Here is a 21,531-nt window from a genome sequence, read left to right on the forward strand (position 1 = left end):
AGAAAAGGAAAGTTGGGCTTTAAAGCTAAGTGAAAACATCCCTACTTCATATCTTAAGTGTGACCCAGTCAATCATCCTTCCATAAACAGTTCTGTCGTCGGGACAGGAACTGAAAACAAGGTCTATGAATAAGAGCGCTCAGATGCACAGGGTGCCTGCTATAGTGCTGGCGGCGGACCAGGAATGCACTGTGGTTAGCTACATTCCTTCACTTCTGGCAATGGGCTTTTGCAGCCACACATTCTTGAATCCAGTGAGCTACCGTGAATACAAGGAAGAAGCAAATTATCCACCCAGAAGGAAGGAGACAGGAGGGGGAGTGGGGCTGGAGTACTGCACACAGTTTCTTACTGGACTTGAAGAAAACTCCTGCATTCACCGAGTCTGAAGTGTGTTTTTAGAAGAATACAAGTATGGTAAGAGCTGACCTTGCCCATGACTTATAAAACAAGTTTTTAAATGGTGGGTCATGACTCTTCAGCTCCTTTCAATGGAGTTGATTAAAATGGGCAATTCTGAAATGCATGTTCTATATAATTTAAAAAAGGACAAACGCTTCAAATAGTAGTCATAATAATACCAATAATAATCAATAATTACAGCTATTTTATTTTGACAATGCGTCACTTGCCCTACTCAGGCATGCCCTTGTCTGAACTGTCTGGAACGGTTACCTAGCAACCAACTCGTTCAAGACAGTTTGAAAAGTTGCAGCAGTTTTAGCACTGGAAGATTTTCTGAAGTAAAGGGGGATTATGAAAAAAAGTCACTTACATCCGAGCAAATTCTAACAGCAATGAACCAAATAGCAGTAACACAATAAGAGACAATCAATCTCAAGTGCAAATACTGTATGTGAAATATGGATTTATATAGTTATGAGGAGGATCTACAGCTGCAGTGTGTGATGTGGGGTCTGACAAAGGAAAGACAGAAGGTTTTACTGAGTAAGTTATACATATATAATATATAATGTATAAATAATATAAAACCCTTCTTGAAGCTGAAGATGCCATCTGTCTTTACCTCAGATCACAGAGCCTTGCTTCAAGCGTGCTTGATCATCAAATTAAATTAATCAAATAAAATAATTATAAATTGGATTGTAAATTCAACTACTGACTAGTGCTTGTCAATACAGTCTTGTAATGCAATTATAAGTAATGTATTAACCATTTATGCAGAAAAGCAGGGGACTTGGCAATATTTGTCGTTAGGAGGAGGTCACAGTGCAATGAAATTAAGGAAACTATTCTAGACAACCAAGAAGCAACTGGTAGGAAAAGCAAAGTGCTCTTTACATGTGAACAAGATATAAAGATGACCAATGACACATTAATATTAACATGAAATTAACATGCGCATCAAGTTAAAGCAGCACCTAAAGTTCAGTATTGCTCAGGATAAGAAGCAGGAAGGAAGTATGTACTTAATTAATTTTTATTAGAAACAAGGTTTTCATTCATATAAAATTCACCAATTTATACACCTGCAGTCTGAAGAAAAAGAGTACATACATTGTCTCTTGCGCTGCACATTTCTACACAACAAACAGAACACAGAGCTGAGAATCGTGGAAAATGCAAAGACGAAAGTCACTGGAACATTAAATTACAGGGCTCAAGCCTTTTTTTTAGCAACACAAAATCCTGAGAACATATTCGCTTTATATCTAACAACAGTGGAAGTGAAAGGGCTAGCTTTCACCTAGCTATCTTGTCTGTCATCTCGGGCTCTGTGTCAAAGGCAGGCTTGCTGTGATGCACACTTCTAAGAGTTGATCCAGTGGCAGGTCACAAGTGCAAAGCAAGAGGAAGCTGTGTGTGTGTAGTCAGTGACTTAACCTGAAAAAAACACTTTCTTCATAAGAAATGTATTTATAGTACAGTGCATATACTCTACAACATGGTAAGTTGCGTTCATTTAGTATTTTAAAGACAGGAAATGCATATGCTATTCAAAAACACATCCTCTACATTTTCTGCCTGGTGTGAACATACAGTTCTAATACACCCAGCCTTGACAAGTACACAAAATGTCCCTCCTAAGCCACTTGAGAATTAACCACACAGACACAGGTTTGTCGTGTAAGATGAGAGGTGTGTGTTTGTGAAACACAACAGCTGTTATGAGTTAATGTTACGGTAAGAACCTCACTGGCCTAGTGGGTTCTACTTCATCAGTTTTCACCACTCAAAAACTCCCCATCCATACAGTAATATTGTTAAATATGTTTAAGCCACTGTTTTGCTTTTTTTATTCAATTTTTGTGCACCAGCAAAGAAAAAATATAAGGTGTAAGCAAAAAAGAGTTATGACATGCTACCACATTTAAAAAAGGTTCCGCAAAGCAACGAGATCTGAAGGCTAAGTCAAACCAGGAATCTACTTCCATATTGTACAAAGGAGACAAACGTAATTTTCCACCAAAAATACAAATGAAAACAGCCAGCTGGTTTAAATGTGTTTTTTTTTTTCTCCCCAATGACTAGAAGACACAGATACTAAATAAAAGCAATGATTTAAAAAAAAACCTCTCTTGTACTTCAGAAATGACCTAAACAGCTGATCAAGTGAAAAAACACTGAGAAAATAAATGATGGCAGTCAGCCTTAAACACATTTCTTTATTTTGAAACATCCCCAGAATATCCATGTAAATTCTCACACTACTGTTCTGGCTCACAGAGAATGCCAAACAGACAAATACTTCTAACAGAGGGCCTCTCGATATTTGGTATCCCGGAGCCCCCCCGCAATTGGTGGAGCACAGGGACATCCATCGCCTGTCAGTCAGACTGTTGAAAACAGCTGCAGATCCTGGTGACTTTACAGCAAAAGACTCACATAAGTATAGTGATCTGTGAAGCTGCAAAAGTATCACCATCCATCCATTCACTTTCTAATCGCTTAATCCAAGTCAGGGCCAGAGGGGAGCCGGAACCTAACCTGACAAGCAATGGGCACAAGGTGGGAAAGACCCTGGACAGGATGCCAGTCCATCGCAGGGCAAGCACACCCACATCAGGGCCAGTTTTCCCAGAATTAACCTACCAGTGTATCTTTGGACTGTAGGGAAAAAAAAACTCAGAGAACCCAGAGAAAGAGCATACGAACACAGGGAGAACATATAAAGTCCACACAGATAGCACCCCTCATCTGGAATTCAACCCAGTGCCCCAGAGCTGTGAGGCAGCAATGCTAACCACTGTTTCCTTGTTTCAGGAAATTCCTACTTTTTTGAGTGGTACCTTCAAGAAGAGACTACATAGATTTAGAATTCACCAGCTTTGGATACGCAGCCTCACCTGTGCTCAGGGACCTTAAGCCCAGGAAGAGGCGGTTTGGGTGGGGCCACGTCTTCATCTGTGACGTCTGTTAGGATCTCTGTGGACTGCGTTATGGGTGTGGTTTTGGACAAGATTTCTTTCTCCCGCTCACTCAGAGGAAGTTCTGCAGTGCTGCAGAATTCAGAAGGGCACAGTTTAGTCAATAACGACATAAAATGATAAGGTAAAGAATACAAAATGGTAGAAGAAAACACAAGAAAGAAGACAACAAGAGGGAAAGTGATTAGCAGACTTTCAGGCGAAAAGATTCCGGTAAAACCAAAACTACCACCAGAGCAAAACAGTTCATCTATAACTGTTTTTTTTAATTCAACACCACCAAAGAGTGGCCAAAGGTTTTTAATCATCCAACAGCACAAGTCATTCAATACTGCACTCATGTTATGACTTGAATGTTTTGCAGTTAAGCTCAAAATGATTTTTGGCACGTCTACATTATCTTTAGTATTTTAGCGTTCTTCTGCTTTGTGCTCTACTATTTTGAAAGACTGTCACATAAACCCACAGTACTTTCTTTTCATATCATTAGCGTGAATTCAGACTCCGTGCTTGATGTATTTACATAATGTAGCATATTAATAACCCTACCCTCACTCTACTTTGCTCAAAATAAAAAAGACCCACAACTGAACTATCAAAAACTCTCCAGCTAATTCTAAATAATTACATGCCAAAAGCAGCTACTAATGTTGAGTGATGGCAGACCAAAAAAGTCTAAGGTCTTCTATCCTCAGCAAGATAACATCTGTTTTAACACCTGTCAACTGGAAACATCAGACACAAAGGAATTAAACATAGTTTTGCACATGCACTTCCTACCTTTCAATATCTGAGGGACACTAAAAATAATGTAATATTTTGACACTTGATGTTATCAATAAAGTTTTGTTTTTAAACATTAGATGTTATGTTGGTTGGAGGTTAGTTGCTGAGAATTGGGTGAAACTAGTGATGGAAATTAACATTGACAATACTGAAGATCAATAATGCAGCAGTTGCTTATCATAAATTTTGTAGCCTACAATTATTGGTTTATTGTTGCAAATATTGGTAGTACTTTCACAGCGGAAAATGAGTAAGTTTGCAGCATTCTTACACTTGGAAGAATCACTGATTCAGCTGATAATAGAGACCTTTAAATATCCATTAATTCATACTACAATATTATAACCATGTCTGGTACTCTATGACACAGCTACTAGCTGTTGATACTAGCTAGCACAGGTTTCAGAGTTAAAAATGCCTTATTTACCATTTTCCCGAAATAACTATTTACATATCGACAGCCTCACCTAAAATGGACACAAACCTATTAAAGGGGGAACTGCAGACCCAATTTCCCAGACCGGTTATCAAATGTCGGTAATGAAATAAATTAATTGACAGTGTCAAAAAGTTTTACAAATTCCAAATTAGGCCCAAAATCGTGATCTTTGTGAAAATACAAAATCACCATGTTGCCACGAACCCCTGGTCTCGCCACGGGTTTGCGAGAATTGTGACATGAAGCGGCCATTCCTGCTCACTAGTCGCTGCAATGATTAATGTAATGCAATGCACGAGGGAATAAGTACAGGGCTTTGCCGCAGACAATGTTCCAAGATTATCTGCATGCAGAGTAAACAAGCGAATAGTATTTCTCGGCAACACCATCTCAAAATCGAGAGTCATGAGTCGAGGGCAATATTTCTACTGGATTAAAAGAGCCAATGAAATAGGGACATTTTGCCTCACCAGAAGCTTGGTTGCCTCGTTCTGAATCGCGCAATATGGCGCTGCGCAAACCTGGAAATTTTCGCCTATTTTGTGATGTATATTTTACATTCACTACAATGCACTCATCAATGGTGATTCGTTCTAACCCTGAAATACAAAAAAGCCATTGCAGTTCCCCTTTAAATTAATTACTAGATGAGACCTAATGTTTTTTTCAATACAGTTTTTTCAGCTGGAGATTCAGAACTAACACCAACTACAATCAGATAATCTCTGAAACTTGTCATCATCATTGACAAATGACTGCAAAGGAAAGAGAACAGCAACAGATTTTACATTGCCAATAGACGTGCAGTAATAAGACTGTTTTTCAATTTTAAGGGAAACCTGTCAGCGCCAAGTGTTTTAAATGAGAAACACTAAGAGAATTTTTTAAAGGTCATACTTGGAAAATTGTCAGCCCTGCGACAGTGTTTAAAGTGTAAACCATCCTTGCACTTAAGCAACGTAGGACAAGTGACTGTGAAATATTGCTTAAATTACTTTCAGTTAATGCAAGTTAAGAGTATAAGGAACATCCTCACCTTTCTGATTTGCAGGCAGACAGTGCTGGCTTGACTGGGGATGTGGGAGAAGGATGCTCCTGCTTCTCAATTGTGAGCTTCACAAGCTCCTGCAGAAATGTAAATACCATAAGACACTATTTAAGAGCACAAAAACAGGGGCTTGGTTATGGATCAATGTCTGTGGGTGTTTCATCCCTGCAGCAGGTTCATGAAACCTAGGTGGCAACAAATGTGTTAATAATGAACAAAATAAGACCAAAAAAGTAAAAGCTCTCCAAATCCTTCCAGCAGTGAGGTCAGATAGTGACAGTTTGAGACCCATCTGCATAAGTACAGGTGATAAACTTTATAGAAATAACTATTTTCAGGAAATCAACTATGGATTGTGGCTTTCCTTCCAAAAAACTGTATTATGCACTCCTAGGAAAAGTAACATAAAGCAACATACTGCAAAACATTGCTATAAGCTGTTAGGTTTGTTAGACCACTATTATTTTTGGACCCTACTGCAGGTAGGCCTAATTGGATCCATATCAGGAATTTGTGGTGAATCCTTTGATTTGTAAATACCATTTTGCCAAACCTGAGAATGCCATCCTGAGGTTATATATGAAGTAAACTTCAAGAAATTCAAAGTAACTTTAGGCAGCACTGTACTTGGCAGTAACCTAAATTATTGGTCTCACTTAGGTATGTCAGCATTTGAGACATCGTGTCAGAAAGAGGCTAAACCCACCTTCACTCCGTCCAGCACTGCCTTTATAACCCCGGTTACCGTGACAATGGCTTCTTTGTCTTCAAGATTCACCCCTTCCAGCATCACCTGATCGGACCAGCTAATGAGGTTGGCCAAGCTCTGGTAAACCCGATTGAGACACGAGGACACCGCAGAGCTGTAAGGATATGGGAGACGCATTTAAGCACGAAGACTTCAGCCTGATGTAACCAGGCCTGGAGTGACTGCGAAGGCACATGATATTTGTCACATCATACCCTCGGAGATCTCACAACTACAAACTACAGAACAACCGGCAAAGCCAAAAGAGATCTTTTGAGCCTCTTTTGAGCCAGTTAAAAAATCAAATACTTTGAAAGCATGCTAGTAAAATGAGCCTCTTTCATAAATTATATTAATGTATTCAAAGAACCATACTGTCTAATGAAAAATAGTTCATTTTACTACATTCACATATAGCCTTCAAAGTAATGTTTAGCTGTAGCCAACGCTACCCATTAATTTCTTATGACTGTCACCAATATTATCTATGCAACAATCCATAAACAATAAATTCTGATAAAAATCACTAATAAAGGTAACAATGGAAAAAAAAATAACTGGTGTATCTGTTTGTCCACTTAATTCCCCAGTTATTTTTATCCAGGCCATATCTTTGTTCTCTCTTAAAAAGCAAAAAGATCCAACCCACAACCTTGCTCAAAATTTAAGTGTCATTTTATTAGATGACACTTGGAGGCATGTTCGCCAAAATAATTCAGACAAGCAGTGATCGACTCTCTGCCCACCACATCCGATGGTTTTATTGTGGCTTGAGTCATTGGCTTCTTAGTACTAAAATGACTCAAAGACAATGAGATTTAGCCCAAACTGAAATGGAACCTGTGCCGCCTTATTACCTGACTGCTTATCACCAGAATTCACCAGGAGGAGAAATTATTTAAAAAAAACAACTATTGAAACGTTTGAATATACAGATGTTAGCGCAGCATTCCCTTATATGTCTCCTGAAATTTAGTCTGGAGTCCACAAAGTATTCTTTTACTGACACATTTGCTTTAGTGAACTTTCTAGATGGGCTGTCATTAAAACTGACTGTAATAAGAGTTCCTACTGAGAGACCTTTGTTCTTTCCTTCATACATTTTCTGAAACCTGCTTTTCTATCCCAATAAATCTGCTCTTACAATCCAATTGTCACAGACGCAAATTCATTTGTTTCTAATGTAATGTATGTCTCTAAAACATAACTTCTTGGTATCAGTGGAAATAACTGCAGTAAGAAACTTCCTTCTGATAGCTAGCGGTGGCCCATGTTTCCCCAGACAGTGCTCGGCACTGTGTACTCTGCCCCGCTCACCTCTGCTGTACCCGAGAATCCACCTGAACCAGTGGGAGGATGGCTTCCAGAACTTTGCTTGCCGAGCCAGGCAGCATCTCCAGCACTTTCTTGTCCACCACCATTTTGTCCACGATGGTCTTGAAGTAACGCAGGGCGCTCACCACATCTTTCTCGTACTCCTCTAATCGACTCAGATTCTAGGGGGGGCAGATCACGAAGAATCTGGGTGAGACAGTCTAGTTGGATTGTCAAGCTGTCAAACCTGTTCCAGAGACTCCAAAACATCAGCATTACTCTGTCTTCTCTTGATATCTCCAGACCTGGACTTTTGGGAGTTTCTGTTTGGTCTTTTACAGCAGAAGAAATGAAACAGCAGAAAGAAAGCGTCTTATATGCCATGTCTTTCAAAGAACTCAAGTTTTAAAGAAACAGCATATAACTCTCAGAGGCAGGAGCTTGTGCACAATTTTGCTCTGCTTGATAAACATTTCTCCAAGAATTAATATCCCTGTTAAGTTACATCACTATTCTGGTCCATTAACCTGAACACTCTTCATCACAAGGGGTTAAGAAAACTAGCTATACAATTGCAAAAACATTAAAAAGAATGCTGAAGATGATAATACAAGATTTACTTTCAGCTGTGTTGATGTGTACCTATAAAGATCCCACACTAGTCTTTAATTAACAGTCTCACAAACTTTATAAAAAAATGAACATGGTGGAATTCAGGGTAATAGGACACAATAACTGAACTGAAAGGAATGCTCAGGACTGAAGTGAAGCCACACTGCAGAGTGCAGAGTTATGACAGAGGAACTGTCTCCTTGCTCTTTCTGGAGTTAGGCATGATTGCAGCCAATGTGGGCTGTACCTCTGGACTGAAGGGACTGCAATTCCCCAGAGATGACAACAGTAAGGAGGAAAATAAAGGGAAGAGGGAAAAAAACAACAAAGAAGCAAGCAAACAACATCACAGAATTCCCAGAGATGCAGGAAACCTGTCCCAGTGGTCCGAATTCCCACGATCGACTGACCTTGTTCACAGGCTTCTCTGCCACTTTGACAGGAGGCTCGGGCTGCACCTGCTTCCCTTTTTTCGACGGTGTCCTCTTTATTTTGGGCGAGTGAAACTTGTCCTTCAGCTTCATGGTGAAGGAGGAGAGGTGGGATCGCTGGGAATCTGATTTAAAAAAATGGCAGGGAAAAAAGTGAGGCAAGAAAAAGAAGCTGGGTTCTGCAGAGATACTGAAGAGAGATCAAGCTTTTTCCACCAGGAATTCACATGACTTCACTTCCCCCGCCACCACTGTCCTGAACTATTTCAAACAGGTGGCCTGATCCCCGTTTTCTGCTGGAAAACGTCCACCCCAAGTGTATTAAAATGTAAAACTGCATGATCTGATCACTGTTTACATCCTACCTATGCCACACTTAAGAGGACCCTGATTTTTTTAATTTTAAACAGTATCAAGTTATGATGTCGGATCCTAGGAACATCTGAAGATTAAAAAAAAGAAAATTCGATTCCATTATGTATGTTTTAATACATACACTTATAACAACTTCAAAGCAGAAAACGTGCACACATTTCTGACATATGACAAATTGAAAATAAATTCCGTTTGCTGTCCAGGTAGTTGCATAAAAAGCACTGACAAGGCAGGCAGAATCCTATGTTTGGGGAATACTGTGTTCGCGCACAAGCTTGCCCACATGTATATAAAAGAATATTGCAACTGTGCCACAGATTATGATAACAGGACTGAGCAGCAGGAAGACAACAGACAACAACACTCCAGGGACAAGCCTTTTATTACAAAGTAATTGGAATTTTATCCATCTCTAAGGTAATCTTAATTTTTAACCAGGTGACGCATTGATCTCCATCAAGCAACTCAATTGTTTTCAAAGTGAGAGAACTCTACTACGAAGGAGAAAAAACATTCTGCTTCCTGTACCAGCAGGCTGGAGGAAGAGGATAATTTCTTACATTTATATATCACTCTTCCTCTTGAAGACTCCCAAAAAGTTGTACACATAGAAGGGGGCCTATGCCACCCATCACTGAAGTTTTGCTCTCTTTGGTGCCCTGGGTGACATGTCTCAGCCCCACTACACAACAGATCAGGCTTAGCCCAGAGTGGAATTAGGCACAACACCAGGTTTAACACCCATACTTTTTTGTAAAAGTGCCATGAGATGCCATAGACCCTTGACCAAGTAGCTAGAATCTCGATTTAACAAGGTTCTTATCCAATAGATGACACCTCCTTCAGCACAAAGTCCGCTGTCGCTATCTAGGGACAGAATTGGAAGAGTGACACCTACTGGTCTACTGACACCACTTGCCACAGCAACTTGGACTTCCTTGCAGTTCTTCCACCTAGTGCTGGGCGATAATTTGATAACGATAATTATCGCGATATAATTTTCCTCGATATAATTTTAACAAAAGTTCGATATATATGTTTATGCTTTGCGCATGCGCACAAAATAATGCCCGAGTGTGTGTGCGTGTTGCAGACCGGACAGCTAACGTGGTGTCGTTTACCCACACGGTGGTGGCTGACAGGATTGTAGTTAGAGTGGAGAAATGAGCGACACTTAAGCAAATGTAGTGCTGCCAACGACCAGCTCAAAGGGCGATGACTTCTTCGACAGAAAAGGTCATTCAACTTCGGAAATTTGGAGATATTTTGGCTTTTTACGATCAGACATAAAACAAAGCACTTTAAACTTTGCAGTCTGTCTGAGCCATCTTCTATGTGTGCTTTATCACACTGCAGTAAATTAATTTTTAAAAATAAAGATATTTATTTTGTAAATTTTACTCATGCATATTTTGACATAAAAAAGACTTGAATACTCTCTACCTCAGATTTGTTTAATGTTTCTGCTGGTTGGCAAGTGTTTGTTATGTTCTTAAAATAAAGAGTTGTTTAATTTACCAATTAACTGTCTGGTTTCTTCAACTTTCACTCAGGAGAAAAAATCTGCCTTTAAACTGGAAAGAAATAATGATTTGACATTTATCGTGCTGTCAATGGATGACCACTCTTGTGAGGGTCCACAGCATTTACAGAAAGAGCTCTCTAACCTTCCACATCCAATGTGGATTTTTCACAGTGGCCAGCTTGTATGTGTGTGGGCGATGGTGTGCCAATGACATGTCACTCCTATATACGCTTGACACTTATCTCATTAGCATCCTGGTTACAGCCATTACCCTGCATGGCTGACTCATTTCTTCACAGCTATTGGCGACATGCCTTGCCACTTCAGATGTGGGCTCAAACACAACTCAGAGACCACACAGCACACAATCCCTTCTCAGCACCTCACAGGGCCATAAAACCAGAAGATGTCTGAAGAGAGAGAAACATGGCTCCAGACCCCCCCGTTACTAAAGTGTTTTTTCTTTTTTTCCCCACAAGCACAAACATTTGACTTTTTGACTTACTGTCCGCCAGGTTGCAAAACCCTGAAAATGTGTTTTCATTAGGATTTTACTGTTTTTATTTTCTTATACAAAGTTGTCCTATTGCTTAATTTTGTGGTTCATACAATAAAAACAGCTAAATAAATTCAAAGAAGCAAGATTATCTTTAATTGGCATTACTAAAGAAATGTGCTTGACATAATTCAATGAAATTGAATTTTCAAAAAAGCAACAAAATCAAGAACAGGCTCAGGAACACCTCTGCTATGTAATTATGCTTTAGTAATGCATTACATTCTAAAGTGGCAGTCTGGAACCGGTTTATGCTATAAATTAAACCACCAGACAAAGTAATGGTAACATTTGTCTGTATTTTTCAAATCTTTACGTTTTTTCTGTCTGCTTTATTTCCAGTGCTCAGCTGTCACAGTTTTTCAAATTGCTGATTCACAGCAAAAACGTGCAGCTTTTTCTCAGACTTGCTGAGTCTAGCTCAATCAGTCAGTACTGCCAAACAGCCATCATCTGACTTATTCCAAGACTCATGACATTTGTACTTACTCGGGTGTACAATCTTTGAAAATAAGCTCACGTCATAAAATTATACAAAAACATTGACTATTCCACCAATTCAAAGGAACCGTTAGAATTCACTTTTTCAAAAGGCTGGATAAGAACACTTAACTATGGACTGAATGGCTTCTAATATTCTTAACTGAACAAAGAACTAGTATACTATTGCTGTAAAATTACACACATCTCATGTCATGATCATGTCAGTTGTTACAGACGTGAAACACTGACGACACAACAAGCTTGCTCCATAACATTTTAAAAGGAATTTACACAGAAATCAGGTCTCTAGGTTAAGTTCATTCAACATAGTACACATTAGTTAAGTGAATTCCCTAACTTAAAAAGGGAGACAAAATGTTTGGCCTGTACCTGCATAGGTCTATATTTCAAAACACAGGGGTGTCGCAGCTAGAAGTAATGTAACGACTCGTGCTTTACAGGAGTTGTATTTATAAGATGACAGCAGGTAAAACAAATGTCCAAAATGAAAAGCAGGCAGTGTCAGGAAGGACAGTTTAGAGACAATAACTACAATAACTGCTCCGAAGTGACAAATCTAATTTCTTCCTTCAGTTTTTCCATAGTCCCACTTCTAACTCAAGCTGGAACAGATCTGAGTCATTCACAAGCATGGGGCTGCATCAATATTGAGATGTTTACCACTCCAGAAAGTATCCTGTTCCAGACAGGGGGGCTGATACCTCACTGTACTACAGAGGGCTATATTCACATGCTAAAAACAGTCTGGTGGCACTGAAAAACAAATCACCACCTAGCTTCATTCTAATGTCCTCCCAAAACCCTTTACAGGATGTTTTGGAAGATGCAACACTAGAAAATGACAAAGAACAGTGTGTAATAGAATAACAACAGAATAAGTCATGAAGTACAATAAGCAAAATGAAATCTGCTCTAGTGGTTAAAATGCATTAGAATCTGAGATTTGTATGGAAAAGAGGATCTTGAGAAAAAAACAAAAAAAGTAAAAATTACAATTTATAGAAGAACATGGCCTTTCTAATGTGCAAGTTCACAGAGCAGGAGTTGTGAATAAGCCAAACAGCTGGTTTATCTAGTGTTCAGCACATTTGATGTGATCACATCCTTGGAAGAGTTTCTCTGTGTCCAGCTCAACACACACACAAACACTTTTCTGACTGCAAATTGACATCTATTAAAATAAAACTAATTCTATCCATTTCAGTTGTAGCCATAAATTGGTGAATTGGAAAGATATAAATCCTGCTTACCCTTTGGATTAAATTGGAAGGTAAACCAGGTTTTCAAAAACTTGTGACTAATGCTGAAAATGTTACAGCGAATGGGGCAAGTCCAAACAAAGTCTACATTGTAATGCTATAAAAGCTTTTTTTTCTGTATATCATTATAAATTATAGGAATCTACAAATTATATAAACTAGCTGGGAAATAACTGATCCAATTTTATCTTTTCTCCCCTTTTTGTATGTATGTTTTGAGATGTTATGATTTGATGTATCTTTATTGTACATACATATACATTTATAATTACCTCTATACATTTTTTTTTTAAATCAGATTTTGTGATACAGATGCTACAACATGTTTTCAACTGTTCACCTCCGACTCGGTAAATTTAAGATATCAGTTAAATTACATGCAGAAACAGTATTGATTAAAATAATATTACCAGTTACAGAGGGGTCTTCTATGACACTCCTTTTTAAAGTTAAAAAAGGCCATTTTTTTTTTATACAACATATATATACTGTACCCATTCAATTGCTAATGGTCATTTTACACTCATCTCCCAGTGATGACAGCAGTACCCGCACGGGAAGAACAAGGACATACTGACAGACTAATCCTACCCTCTCACTCATCAATCAATTGACAAGATCTGCAGCAACACACAGGAGGTTCAATACTGACAGAGGAGGGGTGCGGTCCTCAGTGACAACATGGCAAGCTGGAAGCACCCCTGAAACCAAAGGCTGGCCAGGTCACTAAGAACTGGGAGAGCCCTGGCTGACCAATCCCAATCCTACAACTTGAGGCAGTGAGTCAACAGCACTACACTGTTTGGGGAACCCCGTTCACCATCGATATGTCAGATATGACCAAAGCCTGCAGCCGAATTTCTCTAATGAGAGGTGTGAAATGATTAGGCTGACTGCCATTTCAGGCAGCACAGTACTTACTAAAGGGCACCAGCCCCCTGACTGGATAGGTATTGTCACTGAGGCACAAAAAGCCCCTCAGGAAACCACAATGGTTGATAAAGTCACTTGCTGATGTTTCCTTTAAATGCAAAGAACAATAGAGTAAAAATGAACAGCAGTATATCACTACAAGTGACTCTGATATTATGAACATTGGCTCATGACGTAAAGCATGACAACTTCATCTACTTTTTGTCAAATCTGTTGCATTTACAAGCCAGGTCATGCCAGGTTGATGGCAAAGATACACCAAGAACAAAATGTCACCCTTTTCAGTAATCCAAAATACTTGCAGCTCATACTTAAGTTGAATGTGTCTGAAGAATATGCACCACTTCTTAAGTTAGGACACCTTGGTGATTCACTTTAACAGACCTGGGCACAGCCAGCAACAAGCAATTACACGTGTTCACAACAACACACCATATGCTTCACTGGTATGAATAATGAATTAGTAAGAAAACAAAAGTTAAAAATGAAATTCAAAGCAAAGAATCACTTAAAATCACTTGAATCAAGAAAAAAGAAAAGTTGTGTAGACTAGTGGCACAACCGATAAACATTAACAAACATTTAGATTAAAATGACTTTTAGTACAACTACTTAAACACACATGATAAAATATATGTGACTTTTTAATTGGGAGTGGCAGCTGGAACATTTGCATTGTTATGGGGAATTTCTAATTTCTATGTTTTTGATTTACATTTTCCAGGTATATATCTGTGGAGTTAAATGTGAATTTGTACTCCACAACTGACTGAATGTCCTACCATTAGCATGAAGACTAGGAAAAACATACAATATGGCCAAATGTCACTGGAGTTATCAGTATTATGCTGGGAATTTACACCCTGTGATGTCAATGATCACCTTTTAACTGCCTGATTAAAACAAGTATTTATCTCCTGGGTATAGCTAAGAAGAAGGCCTGTTGACTCTCAGTTCACATTTGTTGTTGCACTCCATAAAAAAAAATAATTAAAACCGATGTGATTCTATTTTTAAATGGCGTCTGGAACAGGAGACTGTCATCACCAATAATGCTCCCCACCAATCATGTGTTCTCTTGCACAAGTTGTAGAAGTGGAATATTTCCAGCAGGCTGGAATCTAGACATTCGTTTATGAAGAGTGGGCGTGCAAACTCCTGATGCAATCTTATTTGAAGCCAAAACACAGGCTCTATTCACTAAGCCCACAGGATCTTTGTGACAGCTGCACTCATAACCAAGCTGCTAACACCTCTACTGCTCCATTCCCACAGCAATAGGGCTAGTTTATTATTAAACCTTGAGTGCAGCTCCTTTCACCTTGGAAACAACTAAAGGAAGGATGAGTTTACCCTCCTGCTCAACAGATGTTTCCAGATGTTCTAGCAGCAAGAAAAAAAGGAACAATCTTCTCTACCTTTCCACTCAAAACTGATACAACAAAGCTGGCATTATTTTTAGGAGTAAGAATACTTTATCACCACAGTAACACTGCAATATACAACATTCCTCTTATATTTGTAAAATAAGTTCATTTGTTTTTAACTCCAAACCCTATATAAACTAAAAAGTCTTACAGCACGATGGAATCAGAAAGACCCGCTTTTGGCAAAATTGGGGGAAAAAAAAAGAAAATGTACTCATTGTGTAACAACTGAAGTAATTTCAGGCTATAAGCTTAATTAGTCACAGTAGGGCTTAACACGCATCCTAAAGGGTACAAATTTAACTATAACTAATTAAGTTCCTGCTACAGGGTGAAAATGCTACAGTATGCAAAACTGCTGTGCAGAAGGGACTATATGTCATTCTTTAAGTGACTGAAACCTCTCATGGAGAAGCTGTCCATTACTCCTGTTGAAGTATAATAGCACATTTATTTAACTACAATGATCCTGACAGTAATCTGAGGCGGTCCTATTAAATTACAAACAGCATAAGTTGAGCACAAAAATGTTTTTATACTTGAATTAATCCCAGTAGCTAAACACCTTTGGCTTTCAATGTTCACATGAAAACAAATTTCAGTGGTGACAACAAAATTAAGGATTTCAAAATGAACTGTCCACATTTTGTTGGCTAGCTTCTTTTAAATTGAATTATTTCTCCTGCATTTGCATATTCTATATTTATTTGTTGAAGGGGAAGCATTCTGCAGTCAGGCCTCTGCGACATGAGCATACATCCTCCTGATACTTCCTCCTGCTTAGCTTTGGGAAAATGATCCAGAGCTATTTACCCACACTGTGCCGAAAATAATACAGTAATGTAAAGCAGAAACACAAAGAACCTTTTTAATAGAAAATGCAACAACCGGGAAATTAATATATGTGCAAGCAGAAATCTTGCAATCTGACATGATTTGTTTTTGTTTTTTAATTGACCTTTAAGAGAGGTCAAAGGACATTTTTAAACATTTATGAACACCCATCCATTTTTTGACGGCTTTATCCAATACATACGGCTCTCTCTATATTCCATTATAAGCACTGCTTCTTCTGAACTCTGTAAGGAGATAAGATTTTGTATTGCCTTTAGGAAATGTGGTCTATGTTCATCATGAAAAGAGATTATGAGTAAAAGAGTAATTTTCTGCTAGAGAACATGAAGGATCCCCCATTTATGTCCCTGAGTGACCACGCCACTATCTGCACTCATTACTTAAGGATCAGACCAATTCAACTGAGGCTTTGCATGAAAAATAAAGCATATTTTAAGCGCAAAACCAACATTCACTTTCAATGAGATGCCAGAGAATTTAGGAATCATTGTATAAATCACAAGAAAGGTTCAGATAACTACCGAAAGCTTGATGATCATTTCAATGCAAGAATAAGACTGGCTACTTCCAGAGCTATGGAGAAAAATGAAATGCATGTAGAGTAAGAAGAATGGGCTCCCTGTTTTGCATAATAGGAAAATCCCAGAAACACATATGTGCTACATAAAAAAATTTACAGTTTCATAAACAAAATATTGAGAACTAAGAATCGGCGAGGGGAAACTGCTTGTTCGTGTGTTGCATCTACCAGTATCTATCTCATATCATATATTCAGATGTAAATCAGAAATTCCGACGTTTTCTGTATTTGTGGCATATCACATGACAAAAACAAAAAGGCCATCACCTTGCTGAGGCCTAACACTGGCTTAGGCAGGGACAGCATTTAAGATAAATTCACAGTGGCAACTTGAGAACTTAACTTGCAATAAATTCACTCCAGAAACCGCATCTACAGTGCACTGACATTTAAAAATAACTCAAGATGGGTGGTGCAGACATGTTTCAAATGAGTCTATAATGTAGATCTCATAGGCTTGGCACAGGTAGGATTACTTAGCCTGACAATCTGAATTATCTATGGTATACTAGATAATTCAATATCTATATATTCAGTACCCTCATATCTTAGATGTCACTGCTCGAGCCTAATCCTGAGACACAGTGGTTACATCGGCTGTGACCCTGTCTATGACCCTGCTGTCTGTGTAAAGCTGTGGAGTGCTGTCAATGATTTTAGTGATGGTTTGCCAGACTTAACATCTAATAGTTAAATGTTAAGGGCAAAGAGCTGAAGGTCGAATGTGATCACAGTTTCGGTCCTCAAATCAGAGGGCAAGTTTCTTCAAGCTCCTATTAATTTGCACTGCGGATGCCATGGAAATTGGTACAAGCATGATAGAATGTGCAGTTTGTTGTGAAAAGTCCCTGCTCAGCACTGTAGCTTCACAGAGGGACATTTAATGAGCTGTGCACTTCCACGTCTGAAAACTGTCTACAAATGCTCATCCCAATAGAATCACAGGCACCTTTTCCTCCAATTTTAAAGAAGATGCTAATGGACTGTTTGCAAATCTATGCCAACACACTAAGCACCATAAGAGCTGAAGAAGGTATTAACTAAAGCACAGATGCATCATAAGTCAAATAACCCATCACCTTTACTTGAATGAAATCAATTAAAAGAAAATCACCTAATTATTGATTACTTAATTTATTCTAAAAAATCTGAAAACCAGCAGAAAAAACAGTCATGTTTAAAACATTCTGGTTCTACAGGTGCTGCAAATCCTAAAGAAATTCAGATGATGTGGGAGCTGTTAAGGGTTTTCTCAGAGTGTGTGCTTTGTCACGCTTTTTTGAGAAGTAGAGTCAAGCTCAATAATGGTTTTCTGACAAAGGCCTGTGGTTCTTAATGTACATATACATCCCAAGCCCAACCTGTGACTCTATCTTTCTGAAATCAAAGTTTCAGTCAGCTGTTAAAGGCAGAAACATCTGAAAACCCGAAACTACAAACCACTGTGGCACTGTAATGTTGCTGCATAAACACAAAGTTCTTTACAGAAACAACAGCAGCTAAATAATGCATTACGCATCCACCATCATGTACAACATCTGATGCAATCTCCTTTTACAATACCTAGGACATTTTTGTTTTTCCTCTGCCGATTCCATGTTATTTTCACAGGTCATTCTGTCAAGACAATATTCCTCTTGTCCCCCCCCCCCGCCCCTCCCCTTTAAGAACAAATAAACCCAGTTTCCCTACAGTGGGAATGTTAATTCCACTCCACTGAAAGACAAAGGCAGCTCATCCCAGAGCTACCGACAGACCTAGCCACACGGGAGCCTGAAGGCAGTGCAAGAGTTGGCTACAATCAGCTCTGCCCAGCGCTATGGAAACTGCCTGCTAGGGCAATCAGACTGGGCTGCTGGGTTTCTTCCAGTAGCAGAGGGAAAAGGAATCTGAAACACACATCATCGAATCAAAGAAATTACATTTTACATAGTTCATTCTCCTTAAGTATCACAGGTTCATTTAAGGTTTCTTCTGAACTACAAAATGTGCCTCCGTTTCGGTAATTCTGAAAATCCTAATGTTCAATGGAAAAACAAAATGATGGCATTTCATTTCTCTTTTCCCTTGCTAATGCTGCCCATTGCCACATTGCCAGAATTGCAATTCCAACGACATTTACTGTTAGTCTGCTATGAAGAATAAAGCTTTAAATAGCTACCCACTTCTTATTTGAACTCTTAGACTTTAAGGTATTAGGTATTAAATCAAGTCAGAAACAAATATCAGTGCTGTTAGGCTAGTGTGTTTTATTCCACTTATATGTATACATACAAATGAAATTTCTCTCTTTTATACATGTCCATAAATTGTGATTCCCTAGCACAAAGGACCATAGTACTAAGAACCACAGGTTATTCCCAGACCAGTGAATATTCAGTCTTGTGGTATCAAAGATAAAGCTGCCAAATTTTTAAGTATTTTAATAAAATTGATTTACCGATGGCAACATACTTAACACCACTGCAATCGGCTTCAAAACGGTATGGTTCTTTAAAGAGATAGCGATAACCAATGAACCTCGCATCCACACACATCACCACTGACTACTTCATATGTGATATGAGGTGTTGTATATTGGACTCCTGACTCAGACACTGATCTCAAAGGAGCAGCAGCACAAACACTCTTCCCATTCACTGTCTGCTTGTGGAAGACAGGTGTTATCATAATGATTATTTACACTGGGCCTCTATTGAGACTGAAGAGGAAATGGATTTAAGTTACTCCCCAAAGCACTGTTGTTATTTCCTTACAGGTGTCAACTATACAGTACCTCACTTTAAGACTTTATATATACACCACACGAGTGTGAGTATATATGTAAACAAAATTGGAAAAACTGTATGGATACAAAGACACAGAGATTCCGCATTGGGTGGGTCTATAAGAGAAAAAAAAAACTAACAACAATTACATGTAGAAAAAAAATTCCTATAGACTGACAGATGAAGTTATAACTTTGGAAGCTATTTATTGTGCTGTATAACAAGTTAAATTTGCAAAGATCCTCATGGAAAGCAGCCTGCATTTTGAAGCAAAATGAACTGCCCATTTGGTCCGCTGCTCTCAGAATAAAAGCTTACCTTGTAATTACCAACTACCAGAAGCCAAGGACTGCCAAAACCATTAGAAACTTTCTAGCATTATGCAGCATTTGCAGATAAACTGGCTGCCCTTTCTCCTGCTGGGCATGGGGTTTACCTCTGTTTGCAGCAAGCACTTCATGAAATTCCCCAAAAATAAAACCAAAGACAGCAACGTGCTAATGAGCTATTTTGTTGTGCTCCAGAAAAAAGGGGTCTGGGCTCTGCCAAGACAAACTAAGTACAGAAAACCCGGAGCTGGTCCTGGAAGATAAATTCCTTCTGAGCCTTTGAATACATGGCTCTGGCCTTCTGAAGCAAAACTACGAATTTGTGAACAGAGAGGCAAAAGGCCTCAGTTATTTAGAGGCACGTTTCTCAACCCCCTCTACGGACCAGCATAGATTCCTGCAGTAATGCTGACCACTCCCTGCTATAACCTTAAGTAGCATTCCCAAATCAATTGTATTCTTGCAGTTTTTTTAGCTTACAAGATCCTCAAACGATGAAGACTTTAGAGAACTGATCCCATGTACAAAAAAAGAGAACTACTGGCTTGACCACTAAAAGCTCTCAAGACCTTTGTGAAAATGAAATCTGGAAGAAGATCCTGTGTATGAGCTTATAGGCCTCCAACAGAATCTTACTCAGGACGCAGCTCAAGAGCTCTACTAGAGTGATTCCAACAGGGAGCTGTAGACAATGATTTTGCACCTCATCTTTCGGGCAGGTTGGAAGTCAGGTATTTTTTCTCCAGCTTTAGTCAGAACCACAGGAGTTCTACATCTGATGCTTTGCTCTGCTGTTTCCACTGCGGGGTAGCAGGGACTAAATCACAAAGGCAACTAATGCATGTTTCAGTATACAGCGCGCATCTCTCCTGTTTCCGCTCAGAAATGGTAGCAGGGGCCCAGGATGGTTGACTGATACTGTACTGTGCAGCTGATTCAGTTGCACTTAATTCTCTCAGATCTTAGCGCTGCAATTCAATACTCCGTTTGAGAGTTTGTTTGGTACTTCCCTTAAAAAAGTTTCTTAACTTCTTTAACCTTCTCTTATGTTTCTTAGGTCCAAGGTTCATTTGGCTCCCTCTGATATTCTACATGACTCAAACTGGACCCTGTGATCTTTTTATTAATATTTCCTCAAGGTCAAATGCTAAAACTATAATTATAATTTCTATACTGATGATAACCCTATGTCAACACCTGAAGCCAAGATAGTGATTTTTATAGACTGGGTGATAATTTTAATTGTGTTACTGCTATTACCTTGTCAGTTGCCAGCACTATGCTTGCGTTTCATCCCAAAATGAAGAATTTGGGGTCGATCTTCAATCCCGGATTGACTTTTGAACTTCATAATTATAACGTAAAGCTTTTCTACTTGTTAGAAAATTTTCGTCCTGGCAAAATATTAAACCTTAAAATATGTTTTCTGCTTCAAAATACATTACAGCGTAAAAACAATGTTTCTCCATTATTTAAATGCCCTACTTGCAGACGTCTCTACAACTACACTCAAGTTATGATGCCAGAATTCAGCAACTAACATTCTGACTAGATCACACAGATGTGATCCCCTCACATCTGTCTTAAAGTCATTGCACTGGTGTGCTGTCAAGTTTCAAATGGATTTTGAAATCCTTCTCCTTAAGTTTAATG

General features: G+C 38.8%; 1 protein-coding gene and 1 long non-coding RNA gene across 16 annotated transcripts in view; one reads left to right on the forward strand and one right to left on the reverse strand.

Annotated features, from left to right (window-relative positions):
• The window catches only part of rapgef1b (Rap guanine nucleotide exchange factor (GEF) 1b), a 90,879-nt gene that overhangs the window by 35,622 nt on the left and 33,726 nt on the right, over nucleotides 1-21,531 (reverse strand). For all 13 annotated transcript variants that reach the window (XM_088615404.1, XM_088615403.1, XM_088615401.1 and 10 more), the window contains 5 exons: nucleotides 8,747-8,892; nucleotides 7,728-7,906; nucleotides 6,369-6,525; nucleotides 5,651-5,739; nucleotides 3,309-3,461 (listed from right to left, as the gene is read on the reverse strand). In XM_088615404.1, the coding sequence (XP_088471530.1) occupies nucleotides 3,309-3,461; nucleotides 5,651-5,739; nucleotides 6,369-6,525; nucleotides 7,728-7,906; nucleotides 8,747-8,860 (692 nt within the window). In that variant the 5' untranslated portion in view covers nucleotides 8,861-8,892. The remainder of the gene's footprint in view (nucleotides 1-3,308; nucleotides 3,462-5,650; nucleotides 5,740-6,368; nucleotides 6,526-7,727; nucleotides 7,907-8,746; nucleotides 8,893-21,531) is intronic.
• LOC148643999 (uncharacterized) lies at nucleotides 13-7,556 on the forward strand. 3 transcript variants are annotated; one of them, XR_015928963.1, is made up of 3 exons: nucleotides 18-417; nucleotides 3,226-5,749; nucleotides 6,323-7,556. It is a non-coding gene; the product is annotated as an uncharacterized LOC148643999 (long non-coding RNA). The 3 variants fall into 3 exon arrangements; XR_015928961.1 differs by lacking the exon at nucleotides 18-417 and adding an exon at nucleotides 442-948; XR_015928962.1 differs by lacking the exon at nucleotides 3,226-5,749 and having other exon boundaries at nucleotides 13-417.

This window comes from Lepisosteus platostomus, chromosome 21 (assembly GCF_059453375.1).
Source record: "Lepisosteus platostomus isolate fLepPlt1 chromosome 21, fLepPlt1.hap1, whole genome shotgun sequence".
Lineage (NCBI taxonomy): Eukaryota > Metazoa > Chordata > Actinopteri > Semionotiformes > Lepisosteidae > Lepisosteus > Lepisosteus platostomus.